A 27,302-nucleotide genomic window follows, 5' to 3' on the forward strand; every position below is an offset into this window, starting at 1 on the left:
GTTATATGCCCTCTGCTGTTCCTCATCTGTATAAATGATTTTAGAGGCAATTTGAACAGCTGTCTTTGGTCATTTACAGATGACGCTGCCATTTATCGTCTAGTACAGTCATCAGAAGATCAAAACAAAGTGCAAAACGATTTAAAAAGACATCTGTATGGTGCGAAAATTGGCAATTGACCCTAAATAATGGAAAGTGTGAGGTCATCCACATGAGTACTAAAAGTAATCCGTTAAAATTTAATTACAACACAAGTCAATCGTACCTAAAGGATGTAAATTCAACTAAATACCTATGAATTACAATTAAGAACAATTCCAATTGGAAAGAATACACAGAAATTTTGTGGGGAAGGTGAAATAAAGACTGTGTTTTATTGGCAGAATACTTAGAAAATGTAATAGATCTACTGAAGAGACAGCCAACATTACGCTTGTCTGCCCTCTTTTGGAGTACTGCTGTGCAGTGTGGGATCCTTTACCAGACTGGATTAACAGAGTACATTGAAAAAGTTCCAAAAAGAGCAGCATGCTTTGTATTATAGAAAAATAGGGGAGAGAGAGTCATGGAAAAAATTGCAGGATTTTGGGGTGTACATAATTAAAACAAAGGCATTTTTCATTGCAATGGGATCTTCTCACGAAATTTCAGTCACCAACTTTCTACTCTGAATGCGAAAATATTTTGTTGACAATGAACTACATAGAGAGAAATGATCACCATAATAAAATAAGGGAAATCAGAGCTCGCACAGAAAGATACAGGTGTTCATTTTATCTGCACGCTGTTTGAGAGTGGAATAATAAGAGATTTATTGTGAAGGTGGTTTGATGAACTCTTTTCACTGCACTTAAGTGTGATTTGCAGAGTATCCACATAGATGTAGATAAAAGCTCAAAATACTTACAGAATCCAAGAGGCATCTGGCTCCATTTAACATCATCTTCTCGGGTCCTCTGTCCATATTTGTCGACAAATACACCCAGTTCGTTGAAACATAACAAAAATTCTTGCTCAGATGACGAATGTTTCATGTCCAAAATAGCAACTGGAAAGCTATTTAGTTTCTCAATGCCAAAAAATATATGAGACAAAGATGCATCTGACTGATCAAGAAACTCTGAAAGCATGAAACAAAATTTATTACTACATAGATATAAGTCTTCAAATATGAGACTAAGTTTTCTTCTACCACCAACTTGAACAAAATTGTTCAATATCCTCTCTCTTTCTATTGAAATTCTTTGATTTTATACCTTAGATACGCGGAGTTGCCTGCTGTCACTGTTTGGCTGTACTTATTTACCATACGTTATTAACATGTTACTGTATCAACAGGCTTTGACCGCTGATGTACTAATCACCTTTTTCTGAGAACGCTCATTTTGAGCTTTTAACTTACCCCACAGTGATTGTTAGAGTGGAAAGCGATAGCATAACTACAATTTCTGCATATGGAATGAACAGCAAGGATAACCCAAGGAGTTTTTGCACTTATTTTTCAAAAAATGGAGCGAGGATGCAGTCAATTGTAATGTAAATGACATTGGCAAACTTACAAAGTAATAACAATACTACTTTGAGCTCATCTGGTGGCAAGGTATACTGATGCACAACAGAGCCATGACAAAACTGCAATAGTCAATTCTGGGTGGGCAGCTAGGTTGTGCAGAGATTCTTGTAGCAGTTAAGTTGATTGCGAAAAGGTTTTGTGTGTGTGTGTGTGTGTGTGTGTGTGTGAGAGAGAGAGAGAGAGAGAGAGAGAGAGAGAGAGAGAGATATGTTCACAGTATATTTTGTCACTAAGCAGATGTGTGAAAAATTTTAAGTGTATGCAGGCATATTGGTGCAGTGAAGACTGGTAGCAATTCGAGACAATTTTGTGAGTGGAAATAAAATTCAGGGTGTTCTAAAAATAACTCCCTAGTTTCAAGTATACATTTAATGGGGAAATTAATGAAAAATTACATCAATGAGTACATATCACGAGAGAGAATTCCTTCAAGTTTTGTTTAATGTTAGTAGACATCAACATATGATCCATTTGTTGCCCTGCACACATCGAGACAATATTCCACATCTCGCCACATATTCACCAACATTTCAGGTGTAACTGTCCCAGCCACTGAGATGATTCTTTCCCGTAAATGACTGATGTGTCTAATCTTTTCACTGTACACAACATTTCTGACAGGGCTCCAAAAGAAAAAGTCCAGTGGGGTTAAGTCTGGGCTTCGTGGTGGCCAAGGTATTGGGCCATTCCTACCTATCCACCTTACTGGAAAGCGAGTGTCAAGAGCAGCACACACGTGGTTGCTGTAAAGAGGTGGGGTGCCACCTTGTTAGAAGAACAAAAGCCCCTTTTCCACCTCAATTAGTTCAACATCTTCAGAAGTTCTCGGTCTATCTGGTGAGTTTGCTTTTAAAACAGTACCTGTTTCCTTGAAAGACTTTAGACAATGACGGATAGTTTTTGTTGTAGATGGTTCACAACCATACTGGCGTCTAAAATTATGTTGCACTGTTATAACTGACTCAGTTTTCACAAGCCAAATAACACACTTCACCTTCTGTTGCGGAGTACACATTGTTGCTGAGTTGCACTGCACTGAACTGAGGGAACAGAGGGGGAAAAAAAAACAGCACTGGTGCCGTCTCAAGTTCAAGCAGACTTGTTAACTGCGGGGGAGCCAAACTTTGAGAGTTAAAGAATCAAACACCACAAACTAAAACATATTCACCACAGCATATTATTTTGATAGCAATGACCATGAATAATTAAGGTTTTATGTTTGTGTTTCATATACTGTCACCCAGCAAATGAATGTGATATAAACTGTTTTACCAAGTGCATAATGGAAATGTGTAATTTCAGTCAGTGAGGCTGTACACTAAATTGTACGCAGACTGCTAACTCAGATAGCACCAGGTAAGTGTTCACCATTACAATGAAGAATACAAGAAAGTGGCCTCCTCTTTTTTAAAATTAATTGAAGACATAATATACCCACATACCATTGCCACCACTGTTGACTACATAACAGACTCACTTTATAATGAAAAACTTAATCTGTTGGAAACAATATTAACATACTAGGCTTCTCAAGACCAGATGCAGTTTTGATATGCCACAGCAGCTGTAAGAATGTCTATTTCCATCTCATTAATGTGTGTTGGCTAGCAGATTGTGGACGAAAGGTTACCAGTAATGAATTATATTTTATCGTGGATAAACAATTTTCAAAAATTAGCAAAAGGCATCAATTTCACAAATGCTCATCAATTGAAGACAAAGCCTGAACATGAGTCCGTTATCATATTTTAGCACTTTATTTTGCAAGTCCTTCTTTATCACACAAACCATTACACTTCACTCTTACCAGTGTCGGCTACAGCCATCTTCAGATCACAAAATATTCTGATGTAGTATCGATGTTAAACTAAACATGAAGGTACATAGCAAATTCACAAATGCTGTAACAGACATGCTTTCAATAATTAAAAGTGGCAGTGTCAATGGTATGCAAGTTTTATTAAGCTGTAATTCCATGAGAGTCTTGTCACATCAATTAGCAATTTTACAGAATTTTTATTTTTGCAATGATTTTTTTGTGTGTGTTTGCATTATTGTATGTAATGATGAGGAATTAGGTGCCACTGATATGGTGCACTTAAGTGTTGTACATTGGCGCAAAGAAGTATCAATCTCTTAATTCAATACAAAAATAATAAATTTCAACAATGGAATTTAATATCCAATTGTATACCATTTAAAGGGATACAGTATTCACATGGCACATTACATCTGTACCTGGGTAATAAAGTGATTGTTAAGTTTATTTATTTATCGTCCCCTTTAAATATCAGGGTAGGAGAAGGTAGTGCTGCCACACAATGGTAACTGAAGAATAACTGCTTCTCTTTAATTGCCTGTGCTTGCTGATTAGTTAGTAATATTTCCTTAAATTGCTTCCTCCCTTTCTTTGTTTCAGACCCAGTCTAACTGCCACCTCAGAGCATGTTGTAAATGAGAACCTGGCCCAGGCATAAGAACACACAGAGGAGGGAGGACAGGGAGAGGGGAAGGGAGAGAGAATGGAGAATGAATAAGCTACAGCTCCGCATACATTATCATGAAAATTATTCATCGACATACCAAGAAGGTAGGATCACAGAACTACACCGCAATTTATAAGTAGGGTAAAGTTCACTTGATACTGGTCTAATTACCCTCTTGACATGTCCGCTACTGTCTCCTTCTATCCAGAAGTATTTCTGTCACACTTCCAATACTATTCCAGTTTTCTTAAATACAATCTGACACCCCTCCCCCCAATAAAATAAATAAAAAATTAGGCTGGTAACTTGATTGTATTACTTTTCGCTTGTTCCTGGACCACTCAACTTCTTCAGATTTGATTCCTTCTTACTGCTGCCATATATTTCTGTTAGTATGTTATTACTCCCACACTGTTACATCATAAAGAAAAGGCATAGTGTTAGGAAAACTGACGTAACTGTAAAATAAAATTCATTACTATTGCATTATTATTACTGATAATACAACAACAACAACAACAACAACAACTAATAGACTGTGCATATTGCAGTGTTGGCTGCCTTGTCCCCAAGAACCTCTGCTTTTGTAAGAGAGGGTCTGAAGTTCCCAATCTTACCACTTGACATAAACAGATAGGTATATAAACAAACATGGGAAACTCTATGTAAGAGAGTTTACTTTTCAATAATCAGTTGGATCATTCCTCAGCTTCTGGATACATAACTACAGAGACTCCTTGTGTTATCATGCTGGTCATTTCATAGACAGTGATTTAATTCAGATTGTTATCCCTCAACACAAACATTTAAATTTGATACTGGCTACATCTACATCAAATAAAACAATATTTTTTGAAGTCTTACCTTCGACAGATAGGTCACCAAGATCAATTTCATATATTCTGTGGCAACCGATAATAACTGAATGATCTGCAAAATGGATGCAACTACATGGCTCTGATGTTGGTATGTCTTTCACTAGTACAAACTTCGCCTGACCGGCAGACCAGCGAAGAAGCCTAAAAAGTCATTCATATATTATTTAATTAAATTTATAATCAGTACAACTTATTTAAACTTTTCACCACAGATCACAATAAAAGTGTACAAAATTATAATCCTCCAGAAATAATGTTGAGTAGGGAATGAAAATATTTGTGTCATACAAATCTGTGCTCATGATGATGGTGTATTTTCTCTTTTATGTGCAGCAGTTCAGGGTTATGGCACAAAATGTTTGTATATGCCAAAGGATTTATTTTTTTTAAACACTTGCACAAGTACCAAATTTTCCACTCAGTAATGACCCTATAGTTAAAATTGCTATTCTGGCAATTAAGAATAAAACTGGGAAACTAAGAGACAGCTGTTAACAGTAAAATACAGTTTCCTTACATTTCATGCATTAACAGTATTAGGAACACAACATATGCAAAACCAAGTTCAGAAACTTTTAGCATCGGTTACACCACAATCTGATATGATTGGTCCCCTTCTTGTCTAATCTTCAGTAGTGCTGACTGGTGATGGCAATCCTCGCACAAACGAAAAAATGGCTGACATCGAAATAAGTGTCCAAGGAATAGAAAAGCAACTGGAATCACTCAACAGAGGAAAGTCCACTGGACCTGACGGGATACCAATTCGATTCTACACAGAGTACGGGAAAGAACTTGCCCCCCTTCTAACAGCCGTGTACCGCAAGTCTCTAGAGGAACGGAGGGTTCCAAATGATTGGAAAAGAGCACAGGTAGTCCCAGTCTTCAAGAAGGGTTGTCGAGCAGATGCGCAAAACTATAGACCTATATCTCTGACGTCAACCTGTTGTAGAATTTTAGAACATGTTTTTTGCTCGAGTATCATGTCGTTTTTGGAAACCCAGAATCTACTATGTAGGAATCAACATGGATTCCGGAAACAGCGATCGTGTGAGACCCAACTCGCGCTATTTGTTCATGAGACCCGGAAAATATTAGATAAAGGCTCCCAGGTAGATGCTATTTTTCTTGACTTCCGGAAGGCGTTCGATACAGTTCCGCACTGTCGCCTGATAAAGTAAGAGCCTACGGAATATCAGACCAGCTGTGTGGCTGGATTGAAGAGTTTTTAGCAAACAGAACACAGCATGTTGTTATCAATGGAGAGACGTCTACAGACGTTAAGGTAACCTCTGGTGTGCCACAGGGGAGTGTTATGGGACCATTGCTTTTCACAATATATATAAATGACCTAGTAGATAGTGTCGGAAGTTCCATGCGGCTTTTCGCGGATGATGCTGTAGTATACAGAGAAGTTGCAGCATTAGAAAATTGTAGCGAAATGCAGGAAGATCTGCAGCGGATAGGCACTTGGTGCAGGGAGTGGCAACTGTCCCTTAACATAGACAAATGTAATGTATTGCGAATACATAGAAAGAAGGATCCTTTATTGTATGATTATATGATAGCGGAACAAACACTGGTAGCAGTTACTTCTGTAAAATATCTGGGAGTATGCGTGCGGAACGATTTGAAGTGGAATGATCATATAAAATTAATTGTTGGTAAGGCGGGTACCAGGTTGAGATTCATTGGGAGAGTGCTTAGAAAATGTAGTCCAGCAACAAAGGAGGTGGCTTACAAAACACTCGTTCGACCTATACTTGAGTATTGCTCATCAGTGTGGGATCCGTACCAGATCGGGTTGACGGAGGAGATAGAGAAGATCCAAAGAAGAGCGGCGCGTTTCGTCACAGGGTTATTTGGTAACCGTGATAGCGTTACGGAGATGTTTAATAAACTCAAGTGGCAGACTCTGCAAGAGAGGCGCTCTGCATCGCGGTGTAGCTTGCTCGCCAGGTTTCGAGAGGGTGCGTTTCTGGATGAGGTATCGAGTATATTGCTTCCCCCTACTTATACCTCCCGAGGAGATCACGAATGTAAAATTAGAGAGATTAGAGCGCGCACGGAAGCTTTCAGACAGTCGTTCTTCCCGCGAACCATACGCGACTGGAACAGGAAAGGGAGGTAATGACAGTGGCACGTAAGTGCCCTCCGCCACACACCGTTGGGTGGCTTGCGGAGTATGAATGTAGATGTAGATGTAGGTCTCAAGTTCGAATCCCGAAGAGAACCTACAGTTTTTCTGTAGCATAATGTCTGGAACGAGGTTCACTAAGACATGTGGAGCCCAGAGTCAAGCCGACAAAGTGGTGCAACACAGAAAGGCTTGCACCAAGCTGGGAACAATGTGGACCTTTGAAAAGTGTTGGAGAGTAAGAGATAAGAATAGATACAGAAGAAAAGAAAACAGGGAGCATAAATCAAATACAAGTGTGGGGGAAGAGATATTTATACTTTATCTTATCTACCTCTTAGCTGCTTCTTTCTACCCTATTTCCACTTTGTTTTATTCTCTGCACTTTGTTTACTTCTGTATCCATTTTCCTTCTCACAATCATTTTTCAAATGAGGCTGACACAGTGGTTACTGATGTGCTATCACTGACGACCTACTTCCCAGTCATAGATAGACTTGCCAGCTACAGTCCGTCACCAGAACTGCATTCCGCAAACAACTGGATGACAATGCAGAGATACACTGCCCTACAGGCCCGCCAGCTTGTCTGTAGACAGGCAAGGGAAGTACAGGCCACCTGCCAGGTAGCTTTTTAGCACGCATACCATGCGCCCAAGTCACAAGCACACCGTTGCCCAGCACCTCTCATCCCGAGTAGTACAATTCCCACCCCTGTCACCGATGCCTGCAGGTGCCTGGCTGTCTGCATGTTGTCACTTGGGCTGGAACGGCCTCGCATAGAGGGAGCAATATTCTGTGCTTTGAACCTAATAACAAACATCTTCATTTCTTTTCCAAATGAATATAATTTTGCAGTTGGTCATGTTTTGTCTCTAGGACTGAGTGTCTTGTTAGCAGTGAATAATTAGAATTTGTAATTCCCTCAAAAATATTATTATTTTCTTATGTGTGGATTATTTTGTTGACAGATAATCTAGAAGTGGACCTTGTGGAGGTGGAGGTAGGGCCCTTGAACTAACAGTGAGTGCAACATAGAGAAACCCATAGTAGTTTTATGTTGACTGTTCTACTGCTTTTATAAATTTTAGAAATATTATGTGACTCCTTAAGCTGCAGTAGGGAAATGTGAGACTATATGCACAGATTAATATTAAATGGTACTTACAAAGAGTTGATCAAAATAGGAACAGGTTTATCCACAGAAATAGTATCTTCAGAGTACATCACCTTTACATTGGCTTCCAAGTGATTTGCTACCCTCTCCAAAATCAAATATTTCCTATTTTCTAGCCTGAAGTAAAAAACCGCTACTACTGAAAGGCAAGAGTGCTGTTATCTTTTGTGTGTGTGTGTGTGTGTGTGTGTGTGTGTGTGTGTGTGTGTGTGTGTGCGCGCGCGCGCGCTTGCGTGAGGGCTCTGCTGACGTAAGGTACTGGACAGCCCATATGCCTCTATGCAAAGTGAAAAATTTCTGAATACAATTTCCATTTTTATCCTTGCACTGATGACGACTGGAGTAAAATAAAAGAAAACTAGCAGCAACAAGGAAAGATTTCCTGAAAGAAAAAAATATGTTAACATCAAACACTAAGTTGAGCATTAGCAAGTTCTTTTAGTATTTATCTTAATTGCAGTGGTGTACAAAAGTGAAACGTTACTTTAAAAAGAATAGACAAGAAGATAATAGAAGCTTCCTAAATGTGGTTGTACAAACAAATTCTGAAAATTAAATGGATAGATTCAGTAACTAATGACGAGATACTGAATCTAATTGGAGAACAACAGTTTGGCACAAGTTGACTAAAAGGATTAGTTGATAGGAGTCATCAAGGAACCATCAGTTTGGAAATGGAGGCAGGTGTGGGGAGGGGAGGGGTGTAGGATAAACACTGTACAGGCAGCCAAGGGTTGAGTAAAGCAATCAGGTTCAAATGGATGAAGGTTGTAGTACAAGAAGCTTGCACGGAATGGACTAATGTGGAGAACTGCATCAAACTGGTCTTAGACAACCACAACAATAACAAACAAAATTAATTGTTACTCACCTGATCTTTGTGGCAGTAGCAACACATACAAGGTTCCGGGTTCCAGTCGCAAAGAGGTGATACGAATCAGAGCCTGGCAATATTGGCTGTAAATGCAATGCAGGTGCAGAGCACTCCGCTGCTTTAGCATTACACTCCAGGTGGGCCAGGTTGCAAAATACCAGCGTACGAGAGTCACCTGGAACATAGTAGAACGAGCATTTAGCGAAGTTTTACTGGGACAGACCGTTCGTCCTATGTTCCATATAATACTGCATTCAGAAGACTACTACTAGTAATGAGGTACAAGACTTAAAGAGACAACTCTGTGCAAACAAAGAGAGAGTGAGAGAGTGAAAGAGAGAACACAGTTCAGTCACAGCCTATTGCAGGTAACTGACTGTTGGTGAGAAGGTTGACCACAAGACATGTATGAGATGCAGTGTCAGTATGTCTGACTGCACTCAGAACTTTGGGCACTCAGATCTCAGAGGTTGTGCAGGCTGTGGGTCAGTCATGCCCAGCACCTCAAGGGTGTGCTGTGAGTACTGCCAGAGAAAAAAATGTCACATGCAACAACATGGTGGCACACACAATGCATTTTCCCACACACCACAGGGTACAGAGAACAAAGTGGTAGCAAAATCACAGCCGTCTGACACTAGCACCAAGGAAAGTCACCTGTTCTGATAACTCTCTTATTCTGTCTTCTCTGATTCTTATGATCTGATGACAGTAGTAAATTTTCCAACTAAAGTTACTGAGAACTGTCAAAGTCTGATTGACAATATACTTATAGATAAGTCAAAAGTCAACAATATCAGTGTACGTCCAATTCTTGGCCTTTCTGATCATGGAGGTCAGTTGCTTACTTTCACTGGCGTCAATCTGTGCAACAGTTCTGAGAATTCTTGGAAATCTTTTAGGATCATAAATGATGAAACCATCAAAAATTTCAACAGCCTGCAGCGGGTGGGGGTGGGGTGGGGGATGGAGGTGGGGGTGGGGGGGGGAGGGAGGGAGGGGGGGAGGGAGAGAGAGAGAGAGAGAGAGAGAGAGAGAGAGAGAGAGAGAGAGAGAGAGAGAGAGAGAGAAGCAAGCAAGCCATCAGAATGATGAGTGGTGTCCATCACAGACACTCTTGTAGATGCTTGTTTCTAAAGATGGGGATCCTTACCACCGCCTCACAGTATATCTTTTCTTTGTTGACCTTTGTCCGTAATAACCCTTCTATTTACAAAGATAACAGCCAATTTCATGACTAACACAAGGACCAAAAACAGGCTGCACATTGAATTGTAAAGTCTCACTATGGTTCAAAAAGGAGCTTTCTACTACAGTATTAAGCTGTTTAATGCTCTCCCACCACACATCAAATGCTTTAACAATAGATTGTCAGCATTCAAAGAAACTCTCAAGGAGTACCTGATAGAGAAATCTTTTTATACAATTGATGAATATGTGTATAAAATGTATATAATCACTGAACTTGCAAGTGTTGTATAAATAGTGTAATTAATTTTGTTTTGAATAGGCATATGAAAATTGTTTATTGATATTTCTGTATTTCCCTTGGAATAGTGAACTTATCTTGATTCCTGTATATATTACTCATCCTTAACACGTGAAACAAAAACTTTCTGTTAGTTGAATACGCTGTTGTTTAGTTGGTATCTTTTTTAGATTGTATCTTTTTGTTGCATTTATGTAAGATATATTTCAGGTGTGTACTATCAGACACATGCCATATCATATATATATGTTACTTATCCTTAATATGTGAAAAACAATTTTCTGTTTATTGATTGTGATGTTGTCTATTGATTTTATTTACACTGTATCTTTATTGTATGTATTTATACAAGTTATGCTTGAACTATGTACAATTTCACACGTTCCATATCCTTGCGATTCACTCGCTTCCAGGATCTACGGAACATGAAATAAATAAATAAATAAACAAACATCGGAACATGTCAATGGCAGGGTATCATAACGTCAAAAACTACAGAAGTCTCTCCAACCCACATACCAAAAGCACAAAGTCCTTGGTGGCAGTGAATATATTCTCGTTCAAGTGATGTTTACACAGGAAAAAACGGTGCCACTGATATGCCTACCACTGCCTCAATGGCAAGTTGCATAGGAGCTGACTATCTTAACATGTCCATTTGACTGCTCACCTGCACCACTAAACACACGATCCGGATGCACAGTGACACAGTCAACCACGTCACACTGCTCCCAGTTTCTGTCAGAACGTCCCACTGATGTGAGTGTGCTTATATTTCGTCAGGTCAACTGACCCCATTCCATCATACCATGTGGAATGAGATATGGGCACTTCTGATCCAGCACCAATCAATCTCAGACTTGTGGACAACAGTTTAGAGGCTGTTCATCAGGATGGCTCCCCAATGATTTTGGTATCTCATGAAGTCCGTGTGGGGAGTATAATGGGGTGGTATAGGCTACTAGAGCCACCTCCTTAACTTTTACTAATGACCACTAGGTTGTACTATTAAGACAAGACATTACTATTGTTTTAAAATGATCTGTTATTTATAAAACAATGTTAGATAATAAATTAGCTAAGTAGGATGCTTACTGCAAGTAGTTAAAAATTCAGTGTTGTGAAAAAACAAATTTCATACAAAACTTTTCAGTGGACTATTTTTTATGATTTTTGTCAAACTGTAACTCAACAAAAATGCCTCAAATCGCTTCACTCAACTTTTCTTAATCTATCATGTTTGGAATATATTGTCTAAAAAAAAATACTGATTTGCAGAGTTTTTTGTAATTATGCTTTTATAACTGATGAATTGCATGCAGGTCAAACAAAACTGGTTGCCAGTCCCAAAGTATTGTAGCTGTGTGCAAAAGGTGAGGATATAGTTGTGTCACTCAGCATGATACAGAGGCATACTTATGCATTTTGGAGACTGGAGTGTGTTCAATTTTGCACAAACTTTTAGCTGTGAACATATATGTTCCTAAAGAATTCTGCACGATTTGACCAAAGTTCAAATAATTCAACTGAGGACTCTGTATGTAACAGTGTAACTCGAGATAAAACTGATACATTCTTGAAAATGATCACTTTTTTTTTTCTTTCTTACACTAGACATAATCATTGCTATTTATGATCAAAGTACAGTTAATGCTACATCAGTTGTTTGCCACATATCATGGGTGAAATCTGGCAGAAACAACTGAAAATGAAATCTATCACACAACCGATTATTTGATGCAGAAAGACGGTGAATTCCTCTCCCATTTTTGTAGCTGTGTTAGTAAAGAACCAGAGCTCGATGTGCTAATAGAAAGCACTGAAGCTAAAACCATTATAGTTACAGCAAGCTAGCTAAAGCCAGAGGAAAGTTTAGTTCAAATTCTTACAAAGGACCTAACAGTGTTCAGACAGGATAAAATAAATACTGTTGGTGGTGTAGTGATTGTTGCTGTTAGAAGCCATTGCTGTGAAACTGTGAGTTAGTATGAATAGACGCTGTACTTGACAACCAGAATAAATCAATAGCTAGTTCCTTTTACTGACCTTACTTGAAACTGAGTGACGAATTTTCAAAATTGCAAATCTTTGGTAAATTGGAAAAATCCATATTCAATGCTCAATTTAGTATTTTTTCACTACTTGCTAGTCATTAACTGTGCTACAACTACTTACTAAAGCCAGCTTATTCCTTTATGTGATCAATCTTCTTTCTGTGAGGATGGTGGCAACATTAAATATCTTACTTTACCGTGGTTGCATGATAGGTCTGTAGTTTTTATCTTCTGTCTTTTTCTTTGTTAAGTAGTACAATAACAGTATTAAGGCACACACTTCTCTGCACACAGTATGTAAATAATTTTGCAAGAACTTTTGGGCTACTTTTTTTCCAGATTGAAAAATTTCTACAGGAACATCATCATCTCCGCACAACTCTTGTTTCTCCATACACTGAATGGCTTTAGAAAGCTCATTTGGCATTTCTCTTGTGAAATTAATAATGAAAATAATAACTGGCAGTTACAGATTCATCTCCTCATTGCCTTGACTGTCTCAAAATTCAAACAACTTTTCAAACGCTTAAAAAACGTATTGAAAATACTGACAACAGAGAGGAAATCCCACACCTGGAATCTTCGCAGATGACATGTGATGTTTATCCAACATAAATTTATGCTTTGTCTTTTCCATACTCATTGTTTTCAACTATTTCTCTTATACGTTTGTTGTATCTTATCACATTTGCTTTAAGACATTTCCAAATAGTTTTGAACAGCTGCAAATGGTCTCTTAGAAGCCGAAAATAACCATTTGCAGTCGATCATCGGTTCAGTAGGACCAGAAGACCCAGTTCATTCCACGTAAACACAGTCCACTCTATTATGGAGCTAACCAGCTCACACAATGCACTGTCTACAACTTGGGTCCATGGCTTCATGGGGTCTGTGCCACATTCAAACCCTACCATCAGCTCTTACCTAATAGAAATCACGACCCATTCAACCAGGCCACCATTTTCCAGTTGTTTAGGGTCCTACCAACGTGGTAATGAGCCCTGGAGGGGTGATGCAGGCGATCGTGCTGTTAACGAAGCCACTGACATCAGTCGTCTGCTGTCATAGCCCATTACTGCCAAATTTCACCACACTGTCCTCACAATCACGTTTGTCATATGTCTCTGACTTCTGCGCTTACTTCACACAGTGTCGCTTGTCTGTCAGCATTGTCAACTCTACGCAAATGCTGCTCTCGGTCATAACGTGAAGCTGTCAGACACTGCATTGTCCACAGTTAAAGGTAATGCCTGAAATTTGGTATTCTCGGTACACTCTTGACACTGTGGATCTTGGAATATTGAATTCCCTAACAATTTCTGAAATGGAACATTTCGTGTGTTTAGCTCCAAGATCCATTCCATATTCAATGTCTTAATTCCTGTCATGTGACTATGATCATGACAGAAACATATTCACATGAATCACCTGATTAAAAATGACAGCTCCGTCAAGGCACTGCCCTTTTATATTTTGTGTATGTGATACTACCACTACTGTACACGTGAATATTACAATTGCATGACCTTTGTATATCACATAGCCACACAACTGACTGAAAAACTGAGTTTTCTTTATGATATTAAAGAACCTCAGCAAAACTGAAAATCCAGTTTTCTTAAGAAATTTGAGAGTCCCATCAAATACTATGGCAGACTGACATTTGAGTTCTGAACTTCACATACCATAAATATAACAAAACACAAAAATCAGAGTGGAAACAGCTGGTATGAAGTGGTCAGAAGACTGGACTGGATGATGGGGTTAAAGGGGCCGAACTTTGAGGTCATCAGTCCCTCCATCCTAAATGTCCTCAAAGATGAAGGACAAAACCTGATGAACCCAACTGTGATCAATAAAACCAAGAGACAGAAGCAAGTAGAAGTGAGGTGATGAAAGTGTGTGAGGGACTCCACACAGAATGCAAGTGGAGGCCCCCCAAGAAATGTTACACAATTGTAGAGACACCATCTGCATCTGACAGGTGTTTCCTCACCCTCTATTACCACAAGAAAAACTGGCAATGCAGACAAGTTGATAAAATCTCAGGAAAGAGAACAATGAGTAAGAGATAGTGATCCAATGGCAGATGTAAAATGCTAAGAAGAACTGAAAAAGTGGGAAGGACAGAGGCCAGGCCAGACCACTTAGCAAGGGCAGCCATGGGCTCCCTGTGTTGGTGTTGGAGCATGCGATGGGGCACCCCCTCCAATCCCTCAAGCAGCTGATGAGGCCAATGAGCTCTACCTCAATATAAACCACTTACACAGATAAAACGTAAGACCAGATCAGCAGCTTTGGAGTAATCTGATAAACACCAGAGGTAGTCTGTCAGCAGATTTCATGTTTCATGTGGTAAAATTAGGACAGTCCAGTAGGATGTGAGCCATCATCAGATTGGCACCACACCAGTGTTAGGGTGAATTCTCACATCACAGGATGTGGTCATGGGTCATCCAAGCATGGGCCACATGAAGTCAATAGAGTGGTAGATTCCCTGTGAGAAGCACAAAGGGAAGTCTGCCATATGGTCGTGGTTCCCGTTATTACTCAATTTGTTCAGAGAAACCAGGGCACAACAATACATGTTCTCAAGTCTTGAACAATTGATGATGTAGTGTCGACTGAAGGTCCAGCTCCGGTATTCCCATCACCAAAGTTGGCATCCTGGTAGCCAGTCGGTATTTTCGTTCCCCTGGATCCCAACATGACATGGGGTCCAGACAAAGATGATCAACAATCCAGCTTGACGGAGGTCAGAAAGGATATCCCAGGTAGCCACAATGAGTGGGTGTCGAGGAGAGGACAGGTCAATAGCCTGAAGACTCTTAAGGGAGTTACTGCCAATACAGAATGTCTTGCCAGTACAAAATAAATGTGACTGAGGGCTTAAGCAATGGCATACACTGCATCTGTTCGGTGGGGAGTGTTGCACACTGCACCTTGTATGTGTGTACAGAAAACCAATTTGTCTGTCTATCATTGAGCCAAGGCCAGAAATGCATCAAAGAAGGCCAAAAACAGGCGGTGAAAAAGCATAGGGTCAAAAGAGTCTTGATATAAAGGCCATGTGGGTATACGGATTGCTCCCTGACTAGAGAGTGTGGGCAGTTGGAGTTTAGAGCAGAGTCACTGCATGCTAATTGTGGTCGTGACTCCAGTCCTGGGCCTGTATTGTGCAAGATGGATCTCCGTACCAGGATAAAGGACAGCAGTTTGGATGCCCGTGGGAGCAGCGCATGTGTATCACATAGATGGTGCCTGATCTGCAGTGGAGGGCTCCCAGGCTATGCAAGTAGGCAGTTCACAGAGCTGGTCAGAAAAGCGCCTGTTGCAAATTCCAAATCTCACAATGGTGTATCAGGTCCAGCACCTGCAATGCTTAAGGTGATGCTGAGCCATATACCAGACAGTTGTAATCAAGATAGGACAGGATCAAAGCTATGTAAAGCTGCAAATTTGTAGAGCACTTTGCGCCCCATCTGGTGTTAATGAGGCAGCGGAGTGTATTAAGGTGTGCTCAGCATGTTCACATAAGTTGGAAAAGATTGAGAAGTCACATCAGCTGGGCACCGAAGAGCGGTCCCAAAAAGTGATAAGACTCTACCACATCAAGCAATTGGTTGTCAATCAGGGTTGAGTTTTGGTTGTGGATGGACAGTATGACACTGACAAAAGTATATGATGCTTGTCTTGACCAATGAAAATTGGAAGTCATGGGTTAGAGCCCAGGACTGTGCCTTTCATATGGCAGCCTGCAGTTGATGTACAGCAATACCCAGTGAACAATAGTAAATGTAAAAATCCTCAGAATACAGGAAGGGTGACTCTATAGACCCCACAGCTGCAGCTAGACCATTGATAGCCACAAGAAAATGGAGGAACTGAATACAGAGCCCTGCAGGACTCCATTCACTGATATATGGAGCGGAGTGGGAGGGGGTTTAACATTTTAATGTTCGGATAATAAGTTGCCGTCTCTTTAATCTAAGAATAGATGATCAATGCAGCTAGCCGCTATCTCTTTGTAATGTCTTGTCTGTATAGATATATATCTGTTGTCTTTAAGACCCCTTCACCTTCACACATAAGTCTATACAGTAAAGTAAGGCCCTCCCAGTTCTTGGCTGATCCGACAGGCGAAAAATTAGACTAATGGAGGATTCTTAGTATTATCTCTATTTTCATTCACTCTCTCTCTCTCCTTTATCTATGTATAGGTTTTAGTATAAGATTTCATTACGTGATATATTGATAAAAAGAATCAGCCAAATAGAATCTTTGGTGGAGTCCTTCGTCTTGGTAATCACTGGCTGGCTTGCTGTAAGAGATCTTTACATTTGTTATTACTGTTAAACACTGCAGACAGTCAGGAGAATCAATCGTTTGGACAATTTGTTCCTTTTATGAAAGATTGTGAATTCCAGATGTGTACGAAGCCTTTTTGGATGATTTAACACAGACTCAGTGATTGCAGGCTCTCTTCGACACAGCTGAAACTTCCCCACTAATTACAGGGCCAATGTGATCAACAAATGATTCAGAAAAAACTCATTCGTTCATTCACTCCAGAACAAAAGAGTCACAAACCTTATTTATGGAGGAAATCGTGTATTAAATCCATCTCCATTACATGTCCAGATCTCCGGTGATTCCATGCCTTAATTATTTTCCTTTTACAATCTCTTTCTCTTCAAAACAAACCGCTAGCGGCACAAATGTTAATTGGCTCGCTTTAGCGAGAAGAAAAGCAGAATATGTATCTCTCAGAAACACGTCAATCCCTCAACAGAAGCTGTCCTAGTTACCAATCTAACAACCATGGAGAATGCATATATGCATCTCTGTTATTTAAAAGAATAAATGCACTAGAAAATACTTTGGCGTCGACGAGCTGTCGCCGCATATATTACGAGAAAATCAGATCAGATAACTTTTCCAAAGTGAATGAATGTGGATGGTTTGATTGAAAATGATTAATTGGTGCGTGGTAGAGGGTATTTGCTGTGGGGACATTACAGCGGGTCGCGTGGGAAGTAGCACTTGAACATCATGGAAATTATGGTGTGACAAGAAGTCACATACAAAATTGGGAGCAGGTCCCGCAGAATAGGGAATCGCTAAGTCTGCTGCTGACAGAATGGCTGTGATGGTGCTCCTGACAACCGTATTGATACCTCGACATGGCGGGGTGCTAAGGCAGCCAGAGACGACGTCAGCATTGTTAAGAGCCCATCTGTGTGGACACTACAGTTAGTGATGCTGAGGGAGGGGCAGGATGATCTGAAAATGATCACAGATTCTCCAGTGGATGGAGCGGAGAAGCTCAGAGCTGCAAAAGGAAAGATCAATGGATAAATCAGATCCATATGCCATACTGAACTGTGTGGGGTCATCGGTATTCAAGAGACAAAGATCAAGCTCTGTGATCAAATTTTCGAGAGCCAGTGGTCATAATTCCACCACTCAAAGGATTGTGGGCATTTAAGTCACAAAAATAAATAGGGTGGGGGAGCTGAGAAATCATTGCAGACAATGCTGGTTGAGAAATTTCACTAATGGGACGGAGATACACATTACAGATTATAAAATCCACACATCTTTGCACTAACAGCCAAAGCCTCCAAAGTCTTATCGAGTGGCATGTGTACAGAACATATCTGCAAAATCCACTTAGTACCATGTCACAGTTAGCTTCATTCTTAAAACTAGCCCTGATAACCACAGAGGGTATGGGTCTGCAATGCAGGGAACTGAGCTCCCTGGAGGGCAATTCAGAAAGCAGGGGAGATGCACAAGAGACACTGTAACTCAGCCAGGTGGTGAAAAAACACTGGAGGATCATGCTATCGGTATCCTGTGGGGCTGTGAAGGTATCGTGGAGGCAGGTCATGCTCCAGGGTCATCTGCTGCCACCGATGGTGAGGACACTGCATCAATACACATTGGTTCTGAAATAGGTTGTGTGGCGGAGGATCCGGTTCCACAGGTGCCACTGGGAACTCCACCTTGGGTACAGAGATGAGGATCACTGGAACCTCTCCTGCCTTGCAGATCTTCCCTTGGAGGATTTAAATGTCTATGAGAACTTTTCTGCCCTGCTTTCAGGGACAGTGTGATCAAAAAACTTGGCTCCTTCAGCCACTACCTAGTATCTGGTTTCAAATCAGTAGAATCCTGGGAGGTGAGGGACCCAAGGGACCCCTTTCTACTGAGATATGCCAGAGGAGGGTCTTGCTTCTATGGCCGCAGGTTGGCAATCACTGTCTGCGGTGCGTGGGGAACTGATGCCCCAAAGTTGGTGGGTGAGAAACAGCAGGAGAGGGCACCTAACCACCAAGAGACTGGGTGTAGTCAAGCCATCCTGAGGGTCCAACACAGAAGGCATGTAGGACGAGGGTACCATCGATAGAAAGGATGATGTCATCGTAGCAGCAGCAAATGTCATCGTCATACGTACAGGATGTAAATGATCTTAATTATTCTAAGTCTCCTGATTTGTGTGTCAGTCAAAAGTGTTGTATTCCTGGATTTTCTTTTCTTTTAGGAAGACGATGCAGTTTGGTGAATAGAGAGAATGGTACTCCCCGAACTCTACACAAACAGCAGAATCCCCACAGAGGGGGCTGGAATTACAATTCAGAGATGTGCCCGAATTTCATGAACTTGAACCACCACATGGGAGATTAAACATGCAGTTTCACATCACACTGAAACACCATCGCCAAGACCCTGCAAGGGAACAAGTCGCCTTCATAGGCCAAGATGAAACCCCCATATTAACCGTGTCATCCTTCGGTCCACACTGGACACGACTGATGAAACACACACTCCATTGCTCCAAATTGGTATATAACTTGTAATTGGTCTGTACAAGGAGGTCATGGTGGAAGATGATAACTTGCACCATATTGAGAGTTATGAGGGGTTTGATTTGATTAATGAAGGGAGACAAAAACACAGTGGTCTTAGAACAGTTTATTGTGAGGTTTTGCTCCTTGTGATTCTAGTATAGCCATACAGCACTCTTAAGAAGCAGCAGGAGACCCTTTACTAATTCGTTATTAGACAATTTCTTCAAGCTCTATTGACCCTAATATTCTGTGTCTGTTGCGCTCAAGAGTTTCGTACTAGAAGATTAGATGAGGCGCAGTTTCATGCTCCTCACACCTACGGGGTTTCTTCCTCTATACAAATCATGTGTAGGCGTTTCTTAAAGTTCCCATGGCCAGCCATGAGACCTACCATTAGCTCAACCTGTTTCTTGTTCAAGTTCAGGATTACAGAACCTCTTGAAACATGGTTTTGACATCACAAGCTTGACTTGTTTTCGTTTTTGAATCTTAGTACAATATTCTACACGCTGCCTCCAGATTCAGCTGTGTAGTACTGAATTTACCATCACCTTAGTGATTGTTAGTTATGGGGTGGGGGAATGGTTACAGGTATGTCACCCAGCTTGTCACAGGCAAGCAGCGTCCACAACTGAATGGGAAATGTCTTTTTAAACATTTTCGAAATCACTGCAACTTCCCTAAACCTGTCCTCAATGTGTTCAACAAAGAATAAAGGATAAAGGATTAGTGGTCATAAACCAATCTCTGTCAATCCTAGAGCAAACTAAGTATTGTGGGGAGTATTTCTCGCTTTGTCTCTTATCTCTACATTCCTCCCATGGCATAGCCAGGGAAGGAAACATTGTGGGGCCATATCTCTACACATTGTAGTGAACTTTTCTTTCAGATGAGATTGTTGGGGCAGTATGTCCACCAGCAAAAGGAAGTTTGATCCGTTTCAGCTGCAAGTCATTTGCCTTGGTGCCACTCACTGTGAATGGGGTCTCTCTCCAGGTGCACCACCCAGCCACAGCAACAGCAACCTGGTCAAATAATGGTTGCCCTGACTCCCTGCGCCCCAGTTACAATGGGCACTCCTTGCCATATGTAGAGATTTTCCAGCTAGGCACCAATAATGCAATCCTTGTTTGGTCAGGGGCTACCATTGTGTAGGTACTTGATGACTTAACAAAAGCATACTTGTTTATTATCAACAACAAACAAGTCGAAACTCCAAGAGAAAGATTGATTTTTTTTCCCTTTTCAGGATAAATTTCAGTCATCAGTTGCAAATAAATTTTTATTATCTTTACCAGTTTTGACAAATTAATTTATCATGTTCAGAAGCCTACAAAATTACGATTATTATAAATCTTTAGACCTTGGTTATACATTTATGTAAAGCATAAAAAGTTTATTACAGAAGCTAGCAGACAATATTTTCTTCATAGAAGGATAATGCCATAGTGTGCTCAGAAATACTATGGCATTATGCTTCTAGAAGAAGATATTACTGTCTGATAAAGTAAGTATACTTCTGTAGTATATTTTTTTATATTTCACATAAATGTATAGCCAAGGTCTAAAGATTTATAATATCACAATTCTGTAGGCTTCTGAGCATGACAAATTAATTTGCAACTGATGACTGCAATTTATCCGAGGGAAAAAAAGTACTGTTGCTGAAAATTACAGTCATGAATATATTTGTATAAGAGAAGTTGTGGCAGAGAAGGTAGTACACTAGAGGAAGTTGCAATGTCTGCTAGATTTCTTCTGCCCAATAAAATATACGAAATAAATCAGTGTACTGGACACAGCAATACGTTTATAAAGAAAGCTTTGAAGTGTAACAAACTAGAAGTTGTGCAATTATGAAAAGAACTCTGCAGTCCCCCAGTATAACTACTGAAAGTACATTAACAATATCTAAATACTTGTGGAAAAGAGGCTTCAGCTATTTTCAGACAGCAAAATTTAATCAGACTCCACTTGACAATCATTTCAGCATTCTAAGGTCACTAAGTTGCAATGATCATTTGTCAGTACTACACTTCATCAGTTTGCATATGCTTCAAACTGTAATCTTCAATTGAAAATTATAAATATAAATGTGAATGTTAACTGATATATTACGTAAGCTGAATAGATACATTAGCTAGACTTCTGGAGCAAAAGAACAAATTGTTGAACGGGAAAATAAAATTAAGAAAACCCTGTGTTTCACATCTCCACAGAAATTCAAACTGTTTCACAGTGTCAGAGATGTTTTATTTATCATTCGGCAGGTTATATGGTTCATCAAACAAGAAGAGTTGCAGAATGTGCTAAGTGTCTGTGGCTTTTAAATGGGAATCCATATGACAGTCCACTCTCTCTGCTTGGGTCTAATAGATATTATGGCTCTACTACAGGAAATCAATTGCTTACATGTCCACCAAAGGTTTATTCAGTGACCTTATAGAGATGAAAACGCCATAATAAAACTTCACTTCAACAATATCGTGGAGTTTAAGTCTAGAAAATTTGGATCACATTAGTACTGAATTTTCCAATGTAAGATGCTGCAAAGATTATGTGATAAATATTGTTCATCAGATGATTTTTCATTACATGGGTTTTTCATGGGCAACAAAACTGGAAAGAGCTGAAATCTTCAAAAACAATTAAGAGTTACACTAGCCGACAACTTTTGTCACCCACATATTTACTTATTTCATTCCGTAAATTTATATTCATGTATGAATGAGTTCCTGTGGTATGCTTATAACAATGACAGGTCAGCTGTAGAACTCTTGGTGAGAAACAGGTGATCAGCATTCAGAGAACATGCTCACATAAATAACACCTTCCTTAAACTAAGCAAGTTATGTTATTGTGTTGACCATTCTTTTTTGCACTATAAACTGCATTATGGAATTTATGGCACATTAATGAAAGAAAGCGGGCAGTGAGTTGTGGAGGTGAACTATCAAACCCACTTGAGGTTTAATAGGGAGTGCACAGCAACCAAAATTAGGACCTCTTTTATTCCTTATATAGACAAATGACTCACCTGAAAATACTTACATAAAGACATATGCATGGTGATGATAAAACTTCTGTCTACGTAAACCTTGTATTGAAGGGTCTTATCGACAATATGACAAAAGAAAGTTCACTATCTTTGTTTAGTGCAAATGGTGTAATATTAAATGAAATAAAAAGATCCAGAATATGGTCCAGCTTATCAAAAGTGCCAATAAAGAGAAACAAAGGGCAAAACATTTAGGGATTAAAAAACTCCTACCTTGCAAACCTCTCAGTTAAGTTATCAAGAAAGATATACCTACATAAGAGAAGACTGATGACATGTGTAACTTTAGAATATGGAAGAACAACATATTCTACATCTGCAAATCACACTTAAGCATCTGGTTGAGGTATTTTTTCTTAAATCTGTGTTAAGATATGGTTACTACTATGGGGACACAGTGAAAATGTAAATTATATTCTTGTAATTCAGAAGAAGACAATCAGAGTACCAGTAAGGCAGACAATAGAACATATTGTAAGCCTCTGTTCGCTTACCATAAGACCGAGAGTAACAATAACTGAAATTCTAGACAGTGAGACTAGCAGAATAAGGGAAAGGCTACCACTCACCTATAGATCTATGCAGAGAGCACAGAAACATGTAACAGAAAACAGCATTCACACTAGCTTTCGAGCATTAGCTCTTTTCCTATCAAAAGTACACACACACACACACACACACACACACACACACACACACACACACACACACACACACACACACACACACACACACAGAGAGAGAGAGAGAGAGAGAGAGAGAGAGAGAGAGAGAGAGAGAGAGAGACTAACAGTACTTAATTTATACATTTTTGGCACTATTAATTACATGTTTGCTGAACTACAGGACACAATTGTAAATCAACACCAGAACTTGCGCTTCTCTAGTCTTACCACAGAACAGATTAGAAAAACTATTTATAGGGCAAAGAAAGTGTATAACAAATTTTCAAATTACATCCTTTGTATGCTTGCCTTTTTTTACATAAAATTTCATATTAATATAAGGTCATACCCACAAAGGAGTGTAAGTTCATTCATAGTAAAGTTCAGATCTACCACCTCCTCCTCAATACACTAAGATTGATTTTTTTTAAAAAGTGTAATGAAAAAAGCAATATAATGAATACACAACTGTTAGTTGTGCCATGAGATCACATCGTGTACATCCCACAATATTTTCTCAAGGTAAATGTTCAACATCGTCAGGTAGGTGCTGTTGTGTACCAATGGATGACTGAGACTTGTTTTGTGGTATCTACTATGAATTAAGGTGTGATATTCAGAGCATGTTATTACTGGACGTAGCTGCGGCTACAAGCTGACCCAAAACTGGTGGCTATATAGATCCTTCACGGTGCTGCGACAGGCTTGTCGTCCAAAATACTCCTTTTCCTGATCAGTATCCAAAAGAAACATGTGCAGAATTCCAGGTTGAAATAAGTTAGAATATTGAATCGGAGTGTCCTATAAGGACAAACTGGGAATATAATCTTTGTATTTACATAGACCGTGTGTTGTCCAATGCTGAGGTAGTGTTGTGTCATTGGAGATTCATCCAATTGGCCCAGGCATGCATGATGGCAGCGTTCGACACAACCGTCTTGTGTTGTTTGACACGTCTCACCATTTAAGAGACAGCACACAGAAACACATTTCCTAAAACAGATATTCTCTATGGAAATACCCAGTAAATTCCTCAGTTTTTCATGTGGATTCTTGAGAATTATTGCAATTTCCAAATAACTGGCAGATAACCTTATTAACAGTGCCTCTGGCATCCGACTTAAGTGCCACCAGCAAACCTGCACTAGCTGCCATTAGACTGCTATGAGGGAAATGAGAATTTCGAACTACAGGATAGCTGAATACCTAAATAGCTATTATCTTTGATTTGGGTTCCAGGTACAGCCACATCCGACAGTGGCACTGGGAGACCTTTAGTGAGCACAGAAAGCCACACCAATTCCTTGTAGGGGACTCTCGGTACTTTACCATCATCCATCTAGAAGCAACTCTACTTGCCAGCAGTAAACAGTAACAAGATGGACGCTGAGTGAGATCACAGGTATTTTCTTCGCCTGCTAAAAGAACTTATTTCAGAGGAAATAGTGTCAATTTTAAATTTTCCTTGTTTTGTATGCTTGCTGTAGTGTCCGTTCTTGTTCCACAACTGAATATTAGTGTCCCAGCAGAGCTTGTTCTTGAAAAAACTTGTTCTTTGGCTGAAGTCCTGATAACCCGAAATTTTGCGTGACAAACACAAAACATTCTCTTCAAGTTTTCTTGATAGTGCAAAATTTGTTTAAAAGACAGGTACTAGTTTCATCAGTGTCTATTGTCACAATAAAAGTGTAATTAAACATTTCTAAACCGTATTTAACTAACACACTTTGTACTGTTTACTTGTTAGACGCGATCTAGGCCAAAATTTTCCAAGTTATAAAAGTTTAAAAACCTGACCAAACACGCCTGATAATGTAAATTCTCTAAAAGCAAAGTAATTACAAATTCCGTCTTCTGTCATTGTATCTCTAAATCAGTACAGAACAACAACCAACGCACATAAGACCTTTGTGTCGTTTTTTGTTTACACACAGCCAATCTCACGTCCTTGACAAATTTAAAACATTCTTTAAACTTAATTATTATTTCAAAACTGACCATGAGTGAGAAATGTGTGAGCTGTTATAGGGTAGTGAGTAGAGGGATTTGTTGCCAATCTTGTAGGAAATATTTTCACTGGGAGTGGTAGGGGGGGGGGGGGGGGGGGGAATGCAGTGGGGAGAATGTGGAGAGAACAGAAGAGGCTCTCTCCTGGAACTGCAGAGTATGCAGTAGGAACATTTTGACTGGAGAACAGGAAAGGAAAATCTGTGCCCTTCAAGTGCAGCTGGAGGGAAGCAAGGAACGAACTCACAAGGATCAAGAGAGATGGGGAGGAGGGTGGTTGGGAACTGGGAGCTGGTAGGAGGATAGGAAGAAAGAGAAAGCGATCTGACAGTTATGATCAACACCAAAAACAGGTATCTACCATTGCCAGAGTTAAGTGGAGAAGAGCCTCAGGTAGAACGAGGAGCAGGAAATGTGAAGCACACTTCATCCGAGACCAAGAAGCCTAGGAATGTAAAAAGTGTTAGGAAGAAGAAAGTGCCGCTGCTAGGTGGTAGCCATGGTCGAGGTGTAGGCCCTCAGTTACAGGAAAGTTTAGGGGCAGCGTACCAGGCCACCAGCATCTTCAAGCTAAATGCAGGGCTAAGTCATGTGATAGAGGACCTAGGGTCTTTATGTAAGGACTTTACAAAATAGGACCTCGTAATGATAGTGGGTGGGGCGGGAGGCGGGAAACAGTTTGGACAGGGATGTGGATATGACATGGATAGCATAGATGACAAGATAGCTTCCCTGACTCATGGCACCAACGTACACTTTGTTGAGCTGTTCTGGTGTCATGATCGACCACATCTAGATGGAGCTCTGAGGCGAATCAATGTGGGGTTAGGGACGGCTCTGAGGACAGGCAACTTTGTTCATGTTTCTCTGCTGCCCGTCAGGAATGTCAACAGATGGGGTTTCACTTCGCATGGCCTACATCTAAACAGGACTGGGAAGTGAAGATTGGTACAGCTGATTCATGAAAGTATGGAGGGGGGGGGGGGGGGTGGATCTCGAGCCACACATGGTCAAATACCTGTTGTCATAGGTAGGAAAAGTAGGTCTTTTTAGGATAAATCCAGATAACAGGTTCCCCTGCCTTAAGAGTATCTCCAGCAGTTTAAAAAATACTGCGACAATCACTCACAAGGCAGATTTTAACACTTCAAATATCACACATACCAGATGGCACAAAGAAAAACAAACCATTGGAAAGAGTAACATAGGGCATTTCACATATTTAACAATCCTCCATCAAAATATGCAATCAATAAAAAATAAAATACAACTATTAGAAGTTGAGTCTTTGAACTGCACAGTAGTTTGTATTACTGAGCACTGGTGTAGAGACTCACAAATCCATCATGTAATATTATCATTATATGAAAGGGAAAACTCTTACTGCAAAACTACTTCAAGGGGTGGAGGATCATGCATTTATATCAGAAAAGGAACACAGTTCAAATCAAGGCATGACTCAGTACAGTAAGTGGAGACAAACACTTTGAAATATCAGCTATTGAATTAATAGGGCTTGATATCACCAAGATGATAATCATTTTGTGTGTGTATAGATCTCCCAGAGGTAGTGTGGACACTATTTTCAATAAATTAACAGAGGAGGAGATTTAGTGTTTATTGTCCCGTCGACAACGAGGTCATTAGAGACGGAGCGCAAGCTCGGGTTAGGGAAGGATGGGGAAGGAAATCGGCCGTGCCCTTTCAAAGGATCCATCCCGGCATTTGCCTGAAGCGATTTAGGGAAATCACGGAAAACCTAAATCAGGATGGCCGGAGACGGGATTGAACCGTCGTCCTCCCGAATGCGAGTCCAGTGTGCTAACCACTGCGCCACCTCGCTCGGTAAATAAATTAACAGAAGTTCTAGATAAGTCTTAAGTACAAAGGTCAACATAATTCTGTGTGGGGACATTAACATCAACACTAATATCATAAATGAATCCAGCAGCACCTTCATAAACATCCTTCAAAGTTTTGGCATGTCCCTATTGGCCAATAGTGCAACAAGGGTTGCTATAATGACTGCATCAGTAATTGACCATGTGTC

General features: G+C 40.0%; 1 protein-coding gene across 1 annotated transcript in view; it reads right to left on the reverse strand.

Annotated features, from left to right (window-relative positions):
* Window positions 1-27,302, reverse strand: part of LOC126203773 (citron rho-interacting kinase) — a 214,406-nt gene that overhangs the window by 20,654 nt on the left and 166,450 nt on the right. The window contains exons 29-31 of the mRNA XM_049938141.1: window positions 9,123-9,300; window positions 4,925-5,079; window positions 909-1,121 (exon numbers count right to left, since the gene is read on the reverse strand). Of these exons, the coding sequence (XP_049794098.1) occupies window positions 909-1,121; window positions 4,925-5,079; window positions 9,123-9,300 (546 nt within the window). The remainder of the gene's footprint in view (window positions 1-908; window positions 1,122-4,924; window positions 5,080-9,122; window positions 9,301-27,302) is intronic.

The sequence above is a fragment of the Schistocerca nitens genome, chromosome 9, assembly GCF_023898315.1.
Source record: "Schistocerca nitens isolate TAMUIC-IGC-003100 chromosome 9, iqSchNite1.1, whole genome shotgun sequence".
Classification (NCBI taxonomy): Eukaryota; Metazoa; Arthropoda; class Insecta; order Orthoptera; family Acrididae; genus Schistocerca; species Schistocerca nitens.